Source organism: Elgaria multicarinata, chromosome 11 (assembly GCF_023053635.1).
Source record: "Elgaria multicarinata webbii isolate HBS135686 ecotype San Diego chromosome 11, rElgMul1.1.pri, whole genome shotgun sequence".
In the NCBI taxonomy this organism is placed as follows: domain Eukaryota; kingdom Metazoa; phylum Chordata; class Lepidosauria; order Squamata; family Anguidae; genus Elgaria; species Elgaria multicarinata.
In genome coordinates, this window is record NC_086181.1 from 42064965 (window position 1) to 42088175 (window position 23211).

General features: G+C 44.1%; 1 protein-coding gene across 1 annotated transcript; it reads right to left on the minus strand.

Moving 5' to 3' along the window:
• Nucleotides 1-7575: 7575 nt before the first annotated feature.
• LOC134405933 (vomeronasal type-2 receptor 26-like) lies at nucleotides 7576-13480 on the minus strand. Its single transcript, XM_063137180.1, has 4 exons — nucleotides 12686-13480; nucleotides 10729-10956; nucleotides 10167-10293; nucleotides 7576-8477 (listed from the first exon to the last, which is right to left on the minus strand). The coding sequence occupies exons 1-4, from the start codon at nucleotides 13478-13480 to the stop codon at nucleotides 7576-7578; spliced, it is 2052 nt and encodes a 683-aa protein (XP_062993250.1).
• Between the last annotated feature and the right edge of the window lie 9731 nt (nucleotides 13481-23211).

Below are 23211 nucleotides of genomic sequence, written 5' to 3' on the forward strand. Positions count from 1 at the left end.
AGAAAGAGACTGCTAGCCAGTGAAGCTGTTATAACAAGACAGTCGTGTGCTTCCTCCAAGTGGCCCCCATTAAACTCCATAAATCCCCTTCCAGCACAGCTTGGGTGGGGTGGGCTGTTGTGGGGTGTGGGGAAGCAAGGTGTGGAGGCCGGCGATTGGCAGCCTCTGCATCTTGCCATGGAGACAGTGAGGGGCATCGGAGTCTGTTTAAGCATTTCCTCTTCGCAGCATGACTCTCTCCCTCCTTTCCCTGTAGGCAGTGCAGGCTTCCCGGTTGTCCTTTAATGGGAAAAAAAGAGAGACCGGCTCTAGTGCTGTGTAGGATAAAGAGTCTTTTATGGCATTGTCCAAAATTTAAGATTTTTATTTAAAAAGTTCAAAAAAGCTCAACGTTTCAGATGCCAAGATCCTTCATCAGGAGCTACAATCAAAATACAATACAAATTAGGGGTGTGCACGGACCCCCCGCTCCGCTTCACTTGCAGATCCGCCATTTTCCGGATCGGGCCGCTCCGCCCCGCCCCCGCTCTGCCCACTTCCGCTCCGCTCCGCTCGGAGCTCCGGATCCGGATCCGGAGCTCCGTTTCCCCACCCCCATAGGCTTGCATTGAAAGCTAAAAAATTATACAACTTTTTTTCTGTTCAAGTTAGAAACCTCATGTTTGGCACCATGATACCTCATGGGGATATACACACGCACGCCAAGTTTCAAAGCAATCCCATCATCCCCTGATTTTTGGTGAATTTTTGAAAATCGGGCACCCCACACACAACATCCCTGCGAGGTGGGCAGGGGAGGAGGGAGGGAAGGCAGGCAGGCATGCAGCTGGCATTTCTGGGGGCATAAGGAAGTGAGCCAAGGATAAGCCAGTAATGCATATAAAATGGAATAAATCAATAAATAAACAAAGGAGGGGTGGAATTAAAAGCAGCAGTGTTGCTCAATAAACAGCAAGAAGAATTTTTAAAAAAAGGCTATATCTGTCTTTTACCAGCAATAGGGGGACGTGCCCGGGGGAGGGGGAAGTAGATGCCAGTTCAAGACAGCCACCAACAGCTCTGAGAAGAAGTAAAACGCTCACTTCAACTCATTACAGGCATTGCTCTACCACTGAAAAGTGACCATTCACTTCAACTCATGATAGGCATTGCTCCACCGTTTTACTCTCTTTGGAAGGCTCTAATGGCCTTCCAGTGCAGGAGAGAGTGGGGGCACGTCCACGATGAGATGCCCTAGGGGAGCTCATCCCCTTGCACCACATCTATTCAGTTGTTCACCAAGGTTAGGGTGGGGAGCAGTGCTGTGTTTCTATCTCTTATTCTTGGCTTAGTATATGATTTCAGGTTGTGTTTGTGCATTTGGTGGGGCTACTGTGTTAAAAAACACAGGGAAAAGCCCGTTCAGATGAAGAAAGAGAAGTTTCCCAGAATCCCAAGTTACCTGTTTTGCCTATGCCCTCCTCCAACTTTGGGATCATCATGACCGGGAGCTGACTCTGCCCCTCAGCCCTTTGAAAAAGGTATTTTTCCCGCCGATTTTTTAAAAACTTCTAGCGCGCGACCCGTACGACGCAGAAAGTTGAGAGTAGTCTCAAAATGACCCCCATCCACGACTCTCTGTGCACAAGAATTTTCAGAATGATAGCTTAAACCCCCCCCAGTTATCCCCGATTCTTTCCCTCAATGCAATCCTATGGGCGAAAAGCCGAAAACGCCGTTTGAGCCGCGCGGTTGACCCGATTTTCACAAAAATATAGCACGCGACCCAGACAACACAGAGAGGTGAGAGTGGTCTCAAAATGACCCCCATCCACGACTCTCTGAGCACAAGAATTTCTAGAACGATAGCTTCAAAAACAACCTAGTTATGCGCGATTATTTGCCGCAATGCAATCCTATGGCGAAATGTTTTCAAGATGGCGACCGGAGCGCTCCGCCTGAACTAGGAGCTCCGAAAAATGGGCGCTTCTCTTCGCCTTGCTTCTAGGGGGTCCGCGGTCCGCTCCTACTCCGCCTCTGGGTAAGGCGGAGCAGGCCAATCCGCTACTGCTTCTACGCTCCTAATCGGAGCGGATCACACCCCTAATACAAATACCATATAAGTATACAAAACAACACCCATACTTAAAAGAATATTAAACATGATTTTTCTCAGAGGTTTTGTTGCTACTGTTCTACGCGTTATTTCCATTGTTAAATCATCTGTATTAACAATGTGATACATTTCCTTTCCTAGATACATGCCCATTTTTAATTACATAAAAAAATGCTCGGTACTATCAGCTAGCAGGGCTGGAAAACCATAAGCAGATAAAAGTTACTGAATACGTAATGCTAGGCAAGAAAATAATGTGATAGTCTTGATAAACTATGTTTGACACAGCAGCTGACCTGTTAACAAATACTAACTGTTTGGGACAGTAATTTTATCATATTTACCAAAAGTTGATACTCTTTCTGTGGAGCGTCTTTTTCGAAAGCTATGTTCTCTATCCAGAAAGCTGCTTGTATTTTCAAGCCAAGGTCAGGTGTTATTTTATGCTGGTTAATTATATCAGCAGGCTCAGGGAAACCACACAGAGTTCTGTGAAATGATCCTGCCCAAACTTTGTTCTGTTGTCATGGGCAGGGTTTCGAATGTTTTTAATGTGTGTTTCTCTTATTTACTGATTATCTATTTAAGTTTAAATTCCATTAGAACCATAGAATCATAGAATAGCAGAGATGGAAGGGGCCAACAAGGCCATCGAGCGCAACCCCCTACTCAATGCAGGAATCCACCCGAAAGCATCCCTGACAGATGGTTGTTCAGCTGCCTCTTGAAGGCCTCTAGTGTGGGAGAGCCCACAACCTCTCTAAGTAACTGATTCCATTGTCCTACTGCTCTAACAGTCAGGAAGTTTTTCCTGATGTCCAGCTGGAATCTGGCTTCCTTTAACTTGAGCCTGTTATTCCGTGTCCTGCACTCTGGGAAGATCGAGAAGAGATCCTGGCCCTCCTCTGTGTGATAACCTTTCAAGTATCCCCTCAATCTTCTCTTCTCCAGGCTAAACATGCCAAGTTCTTTCAGTCTCTCTTCATAGGGCTTTGTTTCCAGACCCCTGATAATTCTGGATATTCGTTGAGTCCCTGCGGGACCAGAGATTTTAGGGATAAGATGCAGAATAGTTCTCTCTTGCTCAATAGAGGTTCACCTTTTGTCACTTTCTCAAAAGGTTATAGATTCTGGTTCATGATTCTTGTCTAAGAAATGCTTCACTAGAGGTGCCCCAGGTCTGGCCTGCCTGAAGTTATACAGATGTTCAGCTATCCTCGTTTTTAGTTGCCTAGAAGTTTTGCCTACATAGATTTTGTCACATAGACATGCGATTGCATTGATGACTCTGGAAGTGTTACAATTAAGGAAATCTGTCATTCTTATCAGGTTTCCATTGCTTTTGTTGGTGATTGACTGCACTTTCTTGTAAACTTGCAAAGTGTACAGTCACCACACGGGTGAGACCCTTGCTGTCTGGATAGATGCAGAATTGTGGATTGTGTGGCACTGTTCGTGTTGCGTTATATTGAATGATCAGTATACATAAGCCAGACCTTCAGGTTCTTCGTTCTCTTAAATGTGATCCTAAGTCTTGAGGGCAGGCCTGATAGATCTTGCAGAAGATGCCAGTTCGCATGTATGTGTCTTTGTAAGTTCTTAGTGATCATATTGTAGGGTAGGACACACGAGATTCTTTTGTTGTTCATTTTTGTTTTGTTTGTAAAAGATTCTGGTGAATGCTGCTGTTGGCCTTTCATCTAACTGCTTCTATAATCCTCACTGGATAACCTCTGTTCTTGAGACATTGCATTAAAGCCTGTGATTCAGTTATATATTCCTGGTTATGGGAACAGTTCCATTTCATCTGAAGGAACTGGCTATACGGTAAATTGTTTTTAAGATGTGCAGGACGATGACTATCATATTGCAAAAATGTATTCTTATCAGTGGGTTTTTTGAAAGTAGTGGTGATTAGCCTGTGAGATTGCTTTTGTACATTGATGTCGAGTAAGTTCACTTGCTGGGTGCTGTATGAGCTATCGGAACTAAGATTGGTGTCCCTTGTGTTTTTCCATTCAATGAATTTTGTCAGATCCTCAACCTTGCCTCTCCAGATCAGGAAAATATCATCTACCCTATTTCTTCAATTCTAAGACACTTTCCCCACCCCCCATATAAACATCTCTAAAAATGGGGTGTGTCTTAGAATTACGGGTGTGTCTTAGGGTTTTTTTTCCCCACTGTTGGTGTGTGTCTTACAATTGATGGCATCTTACAATCAAAGAAATACGGTATGTATCGAAGCCAGGTGGTTAATTGGCATTGGTGCATGTTGTTGGTAAAGATGTGTGACTCTTCAAAGTCCTCCACATAGACATTGGCAATTTCTGGAGCCACGGGACATCCCATGGCCACAACTTTGTCTGGAAGAAGAATTTCCTATCGAATGAAAGATTTTTTATTTTTATTTTTATTTTTGGTAGAGCTACGTCTTCCAGAGAGGCAAGGAAGTGTGAGGAAGGATCTCGTTTTTTGCGGTTTTGCAAAGTTTGAAATGCAATGTCTAATGCTTTATCCTGAGGAATACTTGTATACAAGGACCTGACATCCATAGTGACCAATAGATCTTCATGTTGTATTTTCACAGTGTCTATTAATTGTAAGAAATGTGTAGAGTCCTGGACTATACACATTCCCTCTAGGCAGTGCAGACTTGCCGGTTGTCTTTTAATGGAAGCCAAATTGGATTTTTTTTGCTCACAATTTTTCATTGGTTGTGATTTTTTTTCACCTACTTAATACTCCAAGAAAAGTAGGGAGTATTAACTAGGTTGATTGGAAACATTAATTCGGTCACATTAATGGCAGGAATGTGCAGCTGGCAAGGGATGGTGACCATTTTAAGGCACCTGACAGTGATTGGTAATACCTGAGGCTCACCTGCTGTGAGTCCTGCAGTGCAGCTGGTGAAATAAGGCTTACCTCTGAGGCCAACCTTTCTCACCCATTCGTGGTCGCACGCCATGAGGGAGGGGGCTGTGGCGTTACACCCCATAAGTCAGTTCCCTAATGTATGTCTAGAATTTGTAAGTCTATTGTGTTTAGAATGTTGACCTGAGTGGGTGGAGATTGAATATTGTAAACCGCCCAGATGTTGTAAACCACCCAGAGAGCTTCGGCTGTGGGGCAGTATATAAATGTAATAAATAAAATATAAATAAATAAATATCTTCAAGAGGAGGATATATAAGGGAATGACTGAGGTGATAGGAGAGTGTTTTTTAATGTATTTTGGTTTGGGGGAGAATTAGAGGATCAGGGTAAAGAGGGTTGTCTTTTGAGTGTAGGGTGCAGATAGTCAGCTGGTGTATATTAAACAATCCTGATAATAAAGAAAGTTCAAGAGTGAAGGTGTGAGAGAAATGAAAGCATGTGTGAGAAGAGAGAAAGGATTGGATGAGAGGTTTTAACAAGGGTCTGAAAAGTTTTATTATGAAATAAATTTTGTGAACATTGAAATAAATTTTTATTCAGTTTGTTTTACTACCACAAAAATCCCACATGTCTCCTTGGCATTTATCATCTGCAGTTATATACATATAATACCCATTCTGACATTAATTCACCATCAGCACATATAATTTGCAGTGCATTATTTTATTCCTGAAATTATTTCTGTTTAACCCCTTTCTCCATATAGTTTGTAGAAAGGTGGTGTTTGTCCTTCACCTCAAGCTCATAAAGTGGTGGCGCTTAGCTTGAGCAGGGAGTGTCCGCAGACAGGCCTTTTGTAAAGAGCCTGTGTCGTGGCACAGGGGCCCGGAAGGACTCCCTACCCCAGATGGAAAAGCTAGGAGGTGGCAAAATTCAAAGTCCTGCCCCTTGGCTGTGACTGTCTCGCCCTCTCAATTAATGGATGTATGCTGTTCAAGAGAAAGATGCCTGCTTATGTTTCCCATCTGCAGACCTGTCAAAAAATGTGGCCCTGTTTATATGCCAATTCTTTCATCTGCCTTGTTGTTTCCCACACTCCAAATTCCACAACAGTTTGGCTGCCACACTACAGACCAGTGGAAGTTTCCAAACACTTTCAAAATAGCACACCCATATCCCCCTTAATAAATTAACAAATGGGTTCAGAGTGAGTTCATATTCAACTAATTCTTTGTAAAGAAAAATGAATAGATGTGTTTCTGCTAAACTGGAAGCAAACAGAAAACAAAAACAAAAAGACAAATCAGATGAGATTATCAAATGTATGGAAGCTATTTTGAAATTTCCGCTGTAACTTTGTCAGGAAGCTCAAACCTGTCAAATTTTGATTGAAGTGGAAGCTGCTGGTGTATCTAATTATCATAATGAAGATACTGCCTGTTACTGGGTAAAAATCACTTTGATAATGCCAAGGGTGGGGGGAGAGATGAAATGGGAAAATTGTGATGTCAGGCTGATGGAAAATGCCTTTTGCATTTTCAGCTTGACATCTCGAAAAATCTCTCAAAAATGCCTCATCATGGCACCCATATTATATAGGGTATATGGCAGACGACATTGATATCTTCAGCCAATGAACCCAGCCAAATCCACACTCATTTGCATCATCTACTATCAAATGCTGTCATACAAGAAATAGCGATATCAATGAATTGTAGCATTTTTAACCCTTAAGTGAGTTTACAACCAAGACACAAGACATCTAACATGGATTTTTTAAAAAACAACAACACACACACCAAAATAAACTAACTAACAAACAAAAACATGTGGTTAAGTAATAGCTTTCCTTGAATTCAGTGAGGCATACTCACATGAATGTGGCCAGGTTAGAGATCATGGTACTAAGTGGACAGAGCCAACAGAACAACTTTCATTGGGCAATCTCCAGTTTTATTTTTTAGTTCTCAATCATATGCACTAATCACATCATACATTAGTTGGGTTGACATAGGATATGTGTGTAAAACAATCTATGGCCTTTGCTAGACCAGGCTATATCCTGGGCTGATACTCAGGATCACCCCTGTGCGTCCAGATCAAGCCTCCCTGACCCCAGGATATAGCCTACCCATTCTAGTCCAATTTTTCCCACAGTCTCAGGCTGAGCCCAAGATCGTGAGTGTGTAGCCCATTCCGTGGCTTTTCCCAGCTCTGCCCAATTACTCTTGTGTAGCCAGGAGAAGCCGTGCAAGGGGTTCAGCGCTCCTCAGGAGCGCTGCAACCATCGAGGGGGGGGGGAATGGGGAAATGAATTTAACTTTTTTTAAAAAAAAATTACCTCAGCTCATGAGCGTTTGTGCACATCACCCCTTTAACTGTGAAAAAAATGGTGGACGCGTTGGGTCTTTCCTTTAGCTCATCTCATCTTACATCTAGACTAGGGTGACAGCCCGTGATAGTTGTATCGCAGGCTCTTCCTTCCTCTGTCGCGCATTTTAAGGTAGGTCTAGCAAAGGCCTATATTAGCATATATATCAGCGCAAATATATTCCCAATATAAACCCATGCATCTACACCATAGGCAACACTGGAGAAATATTTTATGTTTTCCTCCTTATTAGCTGCTCCTTGCTGTTCAGACCAGGCTTCAGCACAATAATGTAGCATTTGGGGAGAAAGATGCAACCCAGTAGCCCAGCACTCGAGACTAAGATAGAGAAGATCTCCACAGCTACCATGTATTTCCCTTTGGTGCTCAGGTAGGTGGGAACAAAAGACAACCAGACACTGCAAAACATCAGCATACTGAAGGTGATGAACTTGGCTTCATTAAAGCTGTCTGGCAACTTCCTGGCGAGGAAAGCCACAGAGAAGCTGATGATGGACAGAAGTCCTAAGTAGCCCAGGACCAGATAAAACATGACATCAGAGCCTTCATTGCATTTCACTATGATCTGTTTAGTTAGTGACTGCATGTCAAAATCAGGGAATGGGGGAGAAGTTGCCAACCACACTGCACAAATGCCTGTTTGAATGAGTGAGCAGAAAACAACAATGGAATTGGAAAGCTTTTTCCCCACCCACTTCCTCATGCTGGACCCCGGCTTGGTGGCCATGAAAGCAAGAACCACAGTGATGGTTTTGGCCAACACAGAAGACACAGCCACTGAGAAGATGATGCCAAAAGCAGAATGTCTGAGAAAGCAGGTCATCGTCCCAGGGGGTCCAAGAAACAACAAAGAGCAGAGGAAGCAGAGTAGGAGGGAGATGAGGAGTATATATGTGATATCTCGGTTGTTGGCCTTGACAATGGGGGTACCTTTGTGCTTAATAAAAGTTCCAAACATCAGGAATGTGATCAGGGAAAAGGAAACAGCAACTGAGGCTAAACTCATCCCCAAAGGTTCTTCATAAGACAGAAAGGTGATGACTTTGGGGATGCATCTATCTTGATTCTTGGTTGGATATTGATCTTCTGGGCATTGGGAGCAGTCATCCATATCTAAAAATTAAAGAGAAAGAAAGAAATGGCCATCAAAGTAGTAATTCCAATGTGAATTGAGGCATCTCATGGGTACTTCCAAGTGGGTATCTCTGCCCATCCATGCACCCACTAGTGCCCTCAGTTGGTTTGGTCATGTGAAAAGGCACTTCACTATTATTTAACTATGTTTCTGTTTATTTCTTAACAATGTTAGACTATGTCTATATTTTTCTTGTTACTATATTAACAGCATGCTTGTTTAATCTTAGTTAAGAAATTATGTTTGTTGATCTTTGTTTATTACATTCTGCAGTTCCAGGAATTCGGAGTATTTTTTTTTTTTTTAATCAAAGAATAATTGTATAGGCTGTTGATACTTACAAAGTGTTAACTGCATCTGTTCATTCATTTGTATTATTTTCCCCGAATCATGGTATTCATCTCCCTGAAAGCTTAAAATGGTGAGGTTGCACACAACCACCTCTATACACAACACTAACAGGTCAGTCATGTGTGGCTCTCATGCCACACCTCATCATGGTGTTCAGTACTGTTTTAACCATATACACTCTATAACTACAAAGTGTCGATCATTACTTTTAAAGCCCTACATGGTTTGGGTCAGGTTTACCTGCGGGATTGTCTTCTCCCATACAATCCGCCCCATACACGCCAGTCTTCTGGGCAGAACTTACTTCAGTCAGCCAAAACTAGGCTGACAACTGTTACCTAGAGGGTCTTTTCTTCTGTCACCCCTAGACTATGTAATGGCCTGTTGGAGGGGATTTGTCAACTCATCTCTCTCTCTCTCATTCTCTCTCTCTCTCTCTGAATTTAAGACAGCTTTGAAGACATGCCTTTTCCGGCAAGCGTAGCCAGATGGATGTTAAACCTGGAATTCTTAAGATGTGATGATTGTTATTTTGATGTATTGGTATTATATGCTCTTTAAATTAATTGTATGTAGCTAATTTATTCAGTTTTGTTGTACTAATGTTGTTCCCCACCTCGATCCAAAGGGAGAAGCAGGTAATAATAATAATAATAATAATAATGAATTGTGTGAAATTGTGTAAAGAGGTAAATTCATACCTGCATTTACCTCTTTATTACTTCATTTTCATCACTCAGACAAGTGTGTGAAATCTGCGCTTTTCATTTTACTGTAGTTTTGATAGTTTTTTTTTTTAAAAAAAATGATGTATAATGTATTTTAATGATATATTTGTGAGATGCTCAGCATAGAAATGGAACACAGAATACAACTGTGGGGAATGTGGAGTGTGGGAAATAATGAGGCGGAGACAAGTTTGAGATTTAAATAGGGCCACATTTATTAATAGATCTGCAGAAAGGGATAACCTAAGTGGGTATCTTCTCTCATCTGGCCTAATGTCAGATTACCTCTCCCCTCTCCATTGGTGACACTGGGAGGCTGCAAACAGCATGCCTCTACCCCTCATTTCCCACCCACACGCACAATACCCTCCCCACGCAGAGGCAATGCTGGGCGTGGAAGTAAGGCATATAAAATAATAATTAATGTCTTTCCATTGGAAATTGTTATGTTTGAAGTGAGATCTTTTTTCTTTGGTAGTTGGGGGGTGGGATTCCCATTAAGGATGAACGTCTCTGAAATCCTTTGGCAGCATATACACTTCTTAACCAACCACATTTAAGAAATATTTAGTTCAATATGCCACCAACCCTTTTGAGTAGAAATCATCCCTTCTGCACACAGATCACAGTCATAACAGCAGAATTTCTCCCTCTCCTGCTTTTTCTTCAGATAACCAGGCTCACAGGAGTCACTACACACAGAAAGGGGAAGAACCTATGTGGAAACAAGGACATAGTATAGAATCTACCAATGGCTGATATACTAATATAAATCAATAAATAAAAATGAGATGATTTGGAAAAAATGCATGAAATCATCTGCCAGTGATTGTGCTACAGGCATCCAACTAGGTCTGGGGGGGGGGGGGGGCGAGTCTCTTGGACTCTTAGTCCCAGTCAGGTATCAATGATATCCCTAAGTAGGCAAAGAAAATGCTGAAGTGAGCACTTTCAAATACAAATGTGAGTTCAAGAAATTGTGGAACTGCCCTGAGAATTGTGTTCCTCCTTGTGTTCACATTCAGAGGTACGTTTGGATTATGTTTGGGTGAATTGCAAAGAGGAACATAATTCTTGTACGTCTCCTCTTCCAATCCCATCCTGATAATTAGAACCTCTGCCCTCTGAAAGGATATGCTATAATCCACACCTGCTTAAATTTTTGGTGCCACACAATTAGATCCTCATGGATGGTAATTTTTTCTCCTTCAAGAGCGTTGGGATCCACCTGTCCAACTTTCACTCTAAGGAAGGAGGTGTTTGGCAATATGAGCACGTTCATTATGTCAAATCCTGCCACCAGTTCCCAGTTATCATTAAAAGACACGGTTTCTCCAGCAGAGTTATTAAAGGAAATGCCTTGAAGAAATGGGTGGAGCTAGTCGAAAGAGAAAAAGGAACAAAGCAGTAAAATGATATATTAGAATCTTCCTGCCTAGTTTTATAGGCTTGTTTATTTCCTGGTCCAATTTTTGGGAGTTTCATTTAACCTATACCCAGCCAGAAAATGAAGATTTTCTGAAAATCCTGAAAATAAAGAAATGAGAACAGAGAATATTTGGGTTTAAATGGGTATATTATTTACTGAACTTGTCTGGGGATGCACAGTGGGTTATTGTTAAACAACAACAACAAAAACTCCCCTTCTCCAGAGCAAAAACCCTACTGTATGTAGACAAGAGAGCTTCCATCCTTCTTTCTGTGCCTTTTTGGGGATGATCCCTTCCCCCAGTTCAGGACGTATGGCCAGTCTTACTCGTAACCATAGTCACTCTCATAACTCTCATGTTGATGTGGTTTGAAAGTGCCTCATTACCCATAAGACACATTTGTATGGTTGAGTCAGGCAGATCTCTAGTGGAGGTCTTCTCTCTGCTTTTAGGCTCATCTTCCTCATGGCCTTGAAAGGAAAGGTCTGCAGTGGCCTTCTTTCACCTGGAATCTACCTCAGGTTCTCACCACGTTGTGTATTCTGATTTCTTCCCTTTGGACCTGCCTGACCATGTCCATGGCCCAACCATGTCCATGGCCCAACCATGTCCATGATCCTTCATCCAAACCTCTCTTTCAGATCAGTGAAAAATAAATTAAATTAAATGGAAAGCCATACCACCAATCTGAGCCATTGCAGTTATGGCTCAGGTGGAGAAGAATATTCTTCCCATATCAGGTGTCCAGATCAGCCTGCACTGATTCTTCACGAGTGGTTGGAGTGCAAAGCCACATCCCCTGACCACCACAACCCAGGAGCTGATCTGAGTACTGTTCTTGCAGTAGAAGTAAATGGGGGGAAATATACAGCTTACCCTTTTTCATTCTCTAAGGGCCTTCCTAGACGAGGCCTTAGCGCGCCTTCTGACCCGGTTTCCCTGCTGTGCATCCAGATGATGCACAGGGGAATCCGGAGGCAGGCCGCGCCTCAGGCCGGAGCTGGGGAACGTATAGGGACTTCCGCTGCTTTTTGCGACTCCTCGCTCGCGAGGAGCTGCGAAAAGCCGCGGACCTGCCGGGCACAGCGCTCATACGAGCGCTGTGCCCATCGGCCCAGGGGGGGGGAAGAGAGGGGAGGGCGAAGGATGGCAGGGTGGGTGGCAAGGGGGCAGGGGGGGGGAGATCGCACCACTGCCGCCCGAGCAAGCAGGAAAGCGGCGCTTGCCCGGGCAATGCGCCGCTCTCCTGCTTGCTCGGGCGGCGGCGGCGCGATCTCCCCCCCCTGCCCCCTTGCCACCCACCCTGCCATCCTTCGCCCCCCCCCCCGTTTTTTTTAAAAAACAGTAAATAAAAACCTTACCTTCTCCGACGTCTTCGGGCTGCACCCGGCCCCTTTAACAACAAAAAAAAATGGCAGACGACACAGGGACGCGACCTCCCTGCGCGTCGTGCGTGTGGAAGCGTGGGGGAGGCGCGCTAACATTAGCATGCCTCGGCCCCGCCTCCCTGCCGGCGTAAGCCGGCAGGTCTAGTAAGGCCCTAAATATAGTAGAAAGTGTAAACCCCAAGAAAATGTTCTCATTTAATAATTAGTACAGTTATTCATGGAAGACACGGCTTCAACTTGTATGGATGTATCAGTAGCAGTATGGCCCTTTTTTTAGTGCAAACATTACCTGCCAGGGTTGGAGAACTTCATGGGTTTCACCTTGCACCCTTGTTCTCTGTATGGGCCTAGATGATTCCATTGCATGCAAAGCATGCACCATGGCATAGACAGCATTATAGATACTGTAGCTGTGGCCAGTCATGTCCATTTCAAAAATATGCCCAGGAAGGGACTCCAGTTTCTCCTCCCCAGTACATGTTCCATCATCCTTCATTGGAAAAATGGGATTTAGAAATGAACAATCAAAGGCATGTTCCCAGAATACCTGACAAAAGCCATTTCCCAGTGTGCAATTAGGTTTTAGGTTCTGAAGATACGTCTGGAATCCTAGATGGATATTTGAGTGAATTGCAAGGGAAATACTCCCATGGAATATTTGAAAATGTATACGAGTTGTAGTATCTGTTACTGAAAAATCAATCTGAGCTGTCATAATCCACACCTTTCCAGAAGATGGGTTTTCCAAGTAATCAGTATTTGCTAGAGACACTAAGGTGCTCAGCCATAGAAGAGTCATAGTTTCACCATAGATAAGACATACTCTGGCTTTTCTATCCATTAAGGTTTGATCCATTTTTGAGGCCATATCATTGAACTCATGGACCAAAACTAAAAGTCCTTGTTTTGGGATCCTATGTGTGAAAGCTGAACAGATTTTATTCTGAGAAAGCAATGGCTCCACGGACTGCAAGAAATGTTGCCCAGCGTCGTCATCCACAGCAAAGAGCCCAACCCAGGTCCATCCAAAATGCTTAAGTAACCCAATAATTCCTGTGTACTGATGGGCTTCATTTGGGACCATGCGGTAAAAGGAAGGGACCTCTGTTGTATAACTTTTTTCTGGGGGAAATGAACCAAAGGTAAGCTAGAAGAAAATGTACAGATATGGTAGAGATTAGTTGAGAAGGAGAATTGAACAGAATGAAATTTAACAGGGACAAGGGCAAAATTCTCAATTTAGGAAAGAGTCATCAAATGCACATTTATAAGACTGGGGGATACCTGGCTTGACAATAGTATACGTGAAAAGAATCACAGTGTTGTAGTTGATCAAAAGCTGATTATGTAGCTGCCAAAGGCCATCTGATGTGGCTGCCGAAAAGGCAAATGCAATGTTCGATTGCATCAATAGAAGTACAGTTTCTAAATCACAGAAAACCTATCCTCACCCATCTGGAACAGTTTGGGAGGGGGCCGTCTGTTGCAACAGAGTGGAGCCAGGAAGGCAACAATTAGGCAGTCCAGGTGCCAGGGGCAGAGCAAAGGTATAAAGGCTCGCCTCTGGCATTCTTCAGGCCTCTTTCAATTTTGGCTTGGAGAAGCAGCGGCAGAAGAAGAAGTGTGAGGCATCAGGCCCAGCGAACAGCGCCTTACGGAGTGGCTTCCGTCGCCCCGATGGTTTGGTCCCCTTCACCTGGCTCAGCCATGGCTGGGAGGGGGGGAGAAGGGTGTGTATGTGATGGGAAAAACCCTCACCTTACCCGCCGTGGGAAGTGGAAGTGAGTTGGGCACAGAGAGAGTCTTTGCATCAGCCACCCTTGTCACGGCGCTGACTATTTACCACACTTGGGCAGTGTTTCGGCCTCATATAGCAGCAGCGGAGGTGAAGGAGACAGCGTTGAGCTGCAACTGCTTGCATGCTTTGGCCCCCTAGCTCAATTGGAGGATGGAGGATGCTGGATCCTTGAAGGGTTTGCAGCCCCCCCTCCCTTCTTCCTAGGCCCAGTGTGATGAGCAAGTCTGTGTTTGTTTTTCTTTCTCCTCAGGAGCCGGGCGTGGCTCTCAAGCCTGCCAGCCTTACAAGGGAGGGGTGGAGGATGCTAGATATGGGCTGGTTTACCTCCTTCCTCCCCAACTCTGAGCCTGGGGGCCCTGCTTCTGCACTCAGGCTGGGGCGCTGCTGCCGCTTCGCTTGGGCCCTGTTTTCATATCACCCGTTCTCCTTTCGAGTCGGCCACGGTGGCTGGATTTGCAGGTGGCTCCTCACGAGTAGTAATACTACAGCTGCTCCTTTTTAAACAATTTAGGGTGACCATATGAAAAAGAGGCCAGGGCTCCTGTATCTTTAACAGTTGCATAGAAAAGGGAATTTCAGCAGGTGTCATTTGTATATATGGAGAACCTGGTGAAATTCCCTCTTCATCACATCACAGTTAAAGCTGCAGGTGCCCTGCCCTCGTTTAAATCTGGTCACTCTAGTATAGCTCCTGCAGCTTTAACTCCTGTGATGAAGAAGGAATTTCACCAGGTTCTCCATATATACAAATGACACCTGCTGAAATTCCCTTTTCTATTCAAATGTTAAAGATACAGGAGCCCTGTCCTCCTTTTCATATGGTCACCCTATTAAACATAAAGTCCCATGGCCCAGCTGCAGTGGTTCCAGCCCAGAGTATATGGGGAGGCCTCAATACAGCCAGTCCTTGCTTAGGGCTTCCTGCACCACGTTTCGAAGAGGGTTGCTTTGGCGTTGCCATAGTCAGGCCTGCCCACACAGGGAGCCACGCAAAGGCAGCTTCAAACGAGTGGTGGTGGGGCCTAATGCTCAAGTGATATATGCACCCCACCCACCCAAGTGAATCTCTCATTAATAAGAAGTTGTGCCACATGGCGTTGCAGTATCTGGGGGCTTGGTCTGATGCAATATAAGGCTGTCTTCCAATAATAAATAAATGAGTGGCAGTGTGGTGTAGTGGTTAGAAACTATTCCTATGGGTTGTCCGAGGCCACGGAGCTGCCGCCTCAGTGTTAACCATGGAGGGCTGGGTGGACCAGTGATCAGACTCAGTATAACTTTGCCTCCCAATAATAAATAAAAGAGGCAGTGTGGGGTAGTGGTTAGAAACTCAGTCTGGGCTGACTGAGGCCATGAGGAGCTAATGCCTCAGGGTTAACAATGGATGGCTAAGACTGCCTTCCAATAATAAATAGAGGCAATATAGTGTAGTGGTTAGAATCCACTCCTCTCGGTAGACTGAGGCCATTAGGAGCTACCACCATTAACTATGAAGGGCCAGGTGGACCACTGGTTTGACTCAGTATAGTGTTGCCTCCTGATAATAAATAAATGAGAGATAGTGTGGTGTAGTGGTTAGAATGGTCAGATTGGGGACTTGCCCCTCTGGGTGTACTGAGGCCATGGTGAATTGCTGCCTTTCAGTGTTAACTATGAAAGGCCAGGCGAATCATTGGTCTGATTCAGTAAGACACTGCCTCCAAATAATAAATGAGAGGCAGTGTGGTATAGTGGTTAGAACATTAGATTAGGATTTAGGAGATGTGGGTTCTAGTATCCACACAAACATGAATGAAGTCACTACCTGGCTTGGGCCAGTTACTGGCTCTTCACCTATCTTATCACAGAGGGTTCCTGTATGGATAAAGTGGAGAAGAGGAGCATCATTCAAGCTGCATAGAATTTTTTGTAATATAGCCTGTGACCAGGACAATTTCTTGATCCTGGGGAATTCTGGGGAATTCCTGGATGGAAAGAAATTGTGCTACAACCATGCCAGTTATATTCAGCTGAACTGGACATAACGGTTTGATTAACCTGCCATTTTAATTAATACCTCCCAAAGGGCAGGATGGCCGGAAGAAGAGAAGGAGGGTTCTATGCCCTCCTACTAAGTGGCCTTTTGATATGCTTATTTCTTCTCTACCTGGGTCAGTAGTTGTGGTTTGCGTAGGCAGGGGGATGTCCTACCCCTTGCATGACAAGCGTGTCATGCAAGGGGTAGGACATCCCCCTGCCTACTCAAAGTATGCCCAACTACTCAAAGTATGCCCAACTTAAGCGGACAAGGAGACAGGCCTTGCGCAATCTATGAATTTCAACTTCAGCTCAAGTCCATAATCCCCTTCCACCTAGCGACATGAATCAGATGTCACTTCATGTATACCAATGGCCCTGTATCAGGTGGCTGCATTTTACTCAAGGGAGGTGGTCTGCTGCGGGTACCCCTTCAGTGCTGTTTCATTAGCTGACCATGAGCCCATGCTATACAAGTTTTTGGCTGCTACGGATGGGGCCTTTGGACAAAAGATGGCTTTCAATTCTAAATTCAAGTGGGAAGTGAAGGGACCTGAGTCTGGTTTCAATTCATGATGCCCACTGGGTCCTCTGCCAGGGTGGACTCTCAGCATGGACACAGTTTCCACGGAGAGAGTACCAGGAATAGAATTAGGTTAAGGATGTAAAAGGCCAGCCCTGTTTTAGGTCCATTCCTTACCACTGCCCCCTTGTGCATCTTAAAGTATTCCCATGGGTTTAGTCCCTAAGGATTCCCCCTGGCTAGCATGCTGATGGGTATTAGCACAGGTTGGGCCTTTAGCAGATGTTTATATGATGCCAGGATTGGGCCAGTCTCCCTCATCACTGCATACACAGTTAGGCTTAAGCCTAGGATAGAAGCTGGGGTTTTGATCCAAATTCTTATTAGCCTGTTTTAATTTTGGCCTGACAGCTGGCCACTATTCACGTAGTTATCTCTTTGTCATCTAAAGAACCTCAGGAATCTGGCTGGTTTGGGCCATGAGTACTGGTAGCCCTCAATAATCTACTGGATAATGAAGTTGGTGACACCCGGTCAAGCAGCCAGATGTCCAGGTGCCTGTAGTTGGCCCCTTTTCTACCAAGGTCCTATGTCTGCTCTGCTTGTGATCTGGGAGAGGAGAGTGTCAGAAGCCGTTTGGTCCATGGCCCTCGGCACATGGCCATCCCACCAGTGAACAGGTACAGGTTTCAATTTTTTCAGAGCTGAGAGAGGAGCTTCGGGTGTTATGTCCCATCCCAGTCAACCAACTGCTTAAATGCTGGTTGATACTACACCACCAGGGGCTATTCACTGACCCATCCTTTTGCCATGGCATAAGAGGTTTGCTGGCAGAGTGGCAAATTCCATGTTTGTGGGATGCCCGGAAAGGCAGGCAGGATTGTCTGACAGGCTAGTAGGGCTCTCCAATTATTCTGCTCAGCCAACCATTGATCAGTACTACAGGCCAGACGGGCGGAGGTGACATAGTAACAGCAGCCTTGAGTGAGGAGATATGTCTTCGAGTAGTCTGATCTTAAATTTTGCACTCCAAGGCGAGGAAATTGTTTTGTTTTTATGACAGGAAGGGGCTGCCTCATTAACCAGCACCATTTACACAATAGCCAAGTAGCCCCTTCAGACATTAAGCTATTGGAACCTGGCTAGAAGTGCCATGGTAACACTCATACAGTTGAGTGATGATATATGCCCATGGCAGTCCTGACCCAACTTCACCATCGGGGGAAAGATCTGAGGCCGCTATTTATCAAGAGGGGGGGGGGCTGCCCCTTATCCAGTACCATTTTCCAAGTCTTTTCTGACACTGGGCCTATGTAATTAGTCAATAAAACACCCATCCGGGTCTGGGAGATGCCAAGTTCTGGGCCATAGATAGATGGCAGTCTTGGGCTGGCATAAGTATACACTCTAGATGTAGAAGATTCAATTACTGTAGGATTAACATTTATTTTGTGTATTGACAGAGTGACAGAGGAGACCACAGCCCATGAGGGCCTAGTCGCCAGATATGGCATGGCACCTGGGCCAGCCATAAAGCAATGTGAGCAACTATTTAGCACACAGTTGGGCTCAATCAGATGGCCTCCATCCAGTGGGGTGGCAGGCTAGGCATGTTGCGATGGTGTCTTCTCCTGAAAAAAGTCATTGGTGGACACGGTATGGTGTTCTGGGCCAGCTGTAGAGTATGTGAGCAGCTGCTGGCACACAGCTGGGTCTCGGTCCATCAGCCTCCATCCAGTGGTTGGGGAGGTGCAACTTGCAATGGAGCGGTCTCCTTCACCTGCTGTTTGGATCCGGAATGGTGCTTGGGCCACCTGGGGTGTTGGTGCTACATCTAGGTGGGAACGACTTGGGCCTTATGAAGGGAAAGGCCCTTATCTTACAGGCCAAGTCAGACTTTGAGTTTATATGGCCCGACACATAGATCTTTTGGTCTCACATGCTCCCAAGATGCACCTGGCATGATGGGAGGGACGTGCACACCTTAAATAGAGCAGTTAAACTAGTCAATAGAGAAATTAGATTGTTTTTACAGGCCCAGCCAGGATTCACTATCCCTCACTCAAAGATACTCACTGCCAGAGGGGAATTTTATAGGGCAGATGGAGTGCACCTATCTGATGCAGGGAATGACATTTTCCTGCAGGATCTGAGCATGGGCCTGTTGGAATTTTTCCAGAACAGGTGGGGGCAGGGGGCCTAAGCCTTGCTTGGCCCCCTTTTCCTTTGGCAGGTTGTGTGGGAATTGGGGAAAGTAAGAATAGGGATGGTGAGCACTCTGGCACCTTTATGGTGAAAGTCAACTCAGAGGTCCTGCTCCTCGAGGGCTTTGCAGCTTTCGTGTCAGGATATGGTTTGCCTTTAGGGACCTTCGTGTCTCATCTACTCGACTATGCAGGCAGAGTGGGGATGATGCAGGTCAGTCTCACCAAACACTCAAGTGTACTGGAAAGGGGGCTGGGAAACCCAACCCCTGTTTCCAGCAGAGTGGCTCACCCTGAGGGGGCAGGCTAGAGCCTGCAGCTAAACAAATTAATTCCCACATCTTCACGCTCAGACCCATGGAGGGTAGCATATCCATGAATAAATAAAGAGGCCCTAATTTTACCCAAAGCTCTGGTGTCTGTGTTTTATTTCTGGTATTCCACTCTCTACTCGCAAAACGACAGTTACACTCCACTCTGTGGTTCTCAGCTCTAATTCGTAAAGAAGGTTTCATACAAATTGGAACAAATTCATAGATGGGCAACAAAGATTATCAGGGGGTTGAAAACTATGTCTAATTGGGAGTTTTTTAATGGTTTTTAATGCTTTATGTGTGTACGTTCTGCGTTTTAGAATTTTAAATTTTGTATACTTGTTTTTTATCTCAATTTTAGAATTTCTGTAAACCGCCCAGAGAGCTCTGGCTGTGGGGGTGGTATATAAGTGTAATAAATAAAATAAATAAAATATAAATAAGAACTTAAGAAGTGCCATGCTGGATCAGACTGAGGGTCCATCTAGTCCAGCAGTCTGTTCACAGTCTGTTGGCGAGGGACCAAAAAAGCAGGCCATGGTGCATCAGCACCCTCCCACCCATGTTCCCCAGCAACTGGTGCACACAGGCTTACAGCCTCAGATAGTTGATTTAGCACATAATCAACAGGGCTAGTTCCCATTGATAGCCTCCTCCAGGAATATATCGAACCCTTTAAGCCATCCAAATTGATGGCCATCACTACATCTTGTGGTAGTGGATTTCAGAATTTAACTATGCATTATGTGAAGTACTTGAAGGAATTGGGTATTTTAGCCTTGAGAAGGGGGATATGATAGTACTTTATGTAAAGGGTTGTCACACAGAGGTCCAAAACCTGTCCTCCTTCATCCAAGACTGTAGTACAGAAAAAAATCTGGGTTAAGTTCTAGGAAGGCAGAACTTGGTTGAATATGAGGGAAAATGTCATAATAGTCTGAGCACTCAGACAATGGAATGAACCACTTAGGATGGTAGTGAACCATCAGAGGTTCAAGTAAAGATTTGCTAGCCAGCTTTCAAAGATGCTATAATCTGGCTTCATACACTGAGCAGAAGCTTGGATTCAGTGGTGTAAATTGCCCTTTCCAATTGTATGATTCTATGGTATGTATTTCAAATACTCTGTTTCCTGCCAATAATTTCTTTCACAATCACTTCCAAAAATCTATCAAACTCCAGGTTCATAAAAGTGAATAAAAATACAAAAGAATAGAAAAGAAATCTTTAAACACAGAAAGGAGACAGTGTGACTTGTTTGTTTTAAATGTAGGGTATTTGTATGTATGTCTATACTAGTGCATTCTTTGCAAAATGAATAAATATATACATATAAATAGATAAAATATATGTATTATTCATATTGCATACATTTAAAATAAAATTTACATTTACAGAAAAAAATGAACTATGATAAAATCAATTACACTTCTGGTTGACATTTTGGCCTATGATCTGATTACATGGTCGTAGTAACTGTAGAGAAATCTGTTAAGAATTCCTGGTTCTGTCTAGTACTCCCTATTCCCCTGGCCGGATTGAAGTCATTCTCCATTTGGCTCCATTTTATTTTATTTTTAATGGGAAAGAAGTGTTTGTATTCTCATTCATGCCCCTCCACTTTCTTTAAGCAAAAAAGAGGAACCCTCACTGTAAACTGAAGAGAAAGGGAAAAGATCCACCAACACTCTTGAAGTTGAGCACACAATATATAGTAGGGATGCGCACGGACCCCCCTGATCCAACTTTTGGATCGTGTCCACTCTGCTTTGGGGCGATCCGACTCCAGTCCGATCTGCTCTGATGCGGGGCTCCAGATCTGGATCGGAGCTCCGTGTTTTTCCGCCATAGAATTGCATTGAAAATGTCAAATGCCTATAACTTTTTTTAGTTTTCAAGTTAGAAACATCAAAATGGGCACCATGAGAGCTTCCATATAGATTCTTATTCATGCCCATTTTGAAGGAAATCCGATGATGCCCTGAATTTTGGGGAATATTTAAAAGATTCCCCCATTTACAGAAATGCATGTATCTCCGTCATTTTTCCAGATACACACCTGCAACTAGCCACCATGAGAGTTTCCCCATACATCCTTATTCATGCACATTTTGAAAGAAATGCGATCATGCCCTGATTTTGGGGGGATATTTAACGTTTTAACACTCACCATAACCCCAGTAAACAAAACTGCATACATCTCTGTCATTTTTCCAGATACCCACCTGCAACTAGCCACCATGAGAGCTTCCCCATACATCCTTAATCATACCCATTTTGAAGGAAATCCAATCATGCCCTGATTTTGAGGGAATTTTTAAAGTTAAACCTAAATCAGAATCTTCCTCTGAGGTGACAACGTCAAAAATGAACACAGGGAACTTCAAGATAGAAAATTATTAAAGTGGATGAGCGTACAGCACATAGCTGTTCATGGGATAAACTCAGACCATGCATTGCCACGCTTGGGTCGTAATAATTCTAAAAAGTTAATTTCTTTCATGCCATCCATTCATTTCAAAGTGCTATAATGTGTTGGTTTTTCAAGATGCACCCACCCACACACACCTCCATCACAGTTCGCCCAGCCAATAATTGTAATAACAATAACAATAAAAATACTAATAATCACAACAACAAGAAGAACAAAAACACTGTCTGACGTTATTACCAGTAAGAGGAAAGTGGACATGCCCAGTGGGACAGTGGACTGTGACACCAGTCATTCGACTGGTCCTGTCTAGGTACCTGCCTTTGAGAAGCCACATCACACATCAAGTCGTGCAACTCATTGGCTTCCTTCCACTGGTTCCCCTTTGGAGGGTTCTGATGACCCTCAAGGGCTGTGGGCACTGGGCACGTCCACATGCTGTACAGCACATCTTCCACTTGCACCACATCTATTCAGTTGTTCACCAAGGTTATGGTGGGTACGTTGCAGTGCTGTGTTACCTATCTGTTATTTTACTTTGTATATTATTTAAGGTTGTGTGTGTGAGTTTGCTGGGGCTACTGCTTCACCAATGCACTCAAAAAGTGACAAAAGTCCTACAAAAGACAAAGAAAGAAAAGTTACTAAGTATCCCATTTTGCTTATTCCCCCCTCCAAACCTTGGGATTGGAGGGTGCTTCACATGAGCTGATCAGTTATCACGATTGGGAGATGAACCTGTCAATCAATGCTGAAAAAGAGCAGGCCACATTTTAAGAGAATCATCAATGTCTAAGCACAGTAATTTTCAGGGATCTAGCTTTAAAAGCAAAGAAGTTATAGGTGTTTCTTTGCCCAATGCAATCCTATGGGGGGGGGAATTCCAAAATGGCAGGCGGAGCCCCGAAAACACTCCACAACTGAGAGAACCACTTTGCAACGCTCCGCTGGCCAACCGACCTGATTCGAATTCGCCTTGGGCAGAGGTGAAGCAGGCCGCTCTGCTAACGCTTCTGCGACCCGAAACGGAGCGGAGCACAGCCCTAATATATAGGGAGCCCAACGTGTTGTGCAGATACAAAAAGCCTCAGACCCTGATATAAAATGTGAACAGTCATTCTGAATTTATTACTTTTATTCCTGCAGATTAGAAATCCTTTCCACACTTTAGGCCATAGAGTCCAACATTTTTCTTCAGGAAGGTAACGACTATCATTCCTTTCTTAAGGTTTGCTCACCATTTTTAAATGGTAAAGCCCATAGAAATTATAGTGGAGCTTAATGTTTACCAATGTCCATTTATTTGTCTGTAATTCAGCAAACAGTCTACCATGGGGGTTAGAACCTGCAGCCAACATGCCAAGCTTTTATGTTATGGTGAATGCTTAACTTTTGAAAATTGAAAATGTGTATTACTGATGAAGTTGTAAACGGTGCATACAATCCAGAGTCATCGTTTAATATTACATTTATACATTTTCCCTTGTTTGTATACTTTCATGTTTGTGACATGTGTTTGTCCTTATTAA

Bases quoted from the DNA above. Each gene is read 5' to 3' on its own strand.
- LOC134405933 (XM_063137180.1), bottom strand. From the start codon at position 13,480: ATGGTCCCAAATGAAGCCCATCAGTACACAGGAATTATTGGGTTACTT. The intron at 10,957-12,685 runs GTAATGTTTGCA...TCTTTCGACTAG, and splicing joins AAGTTCTCCAACCCTGGCAG to CTCCACCCATTTCTTCAAGG. The intron at 10,294-10,728 runs GTGTGGATTATA...GTTTCCACATAG, and splicing joins GGCACCAAAAATTTAAGCAG to GTTCTTCCCCTTTCTGTGTG.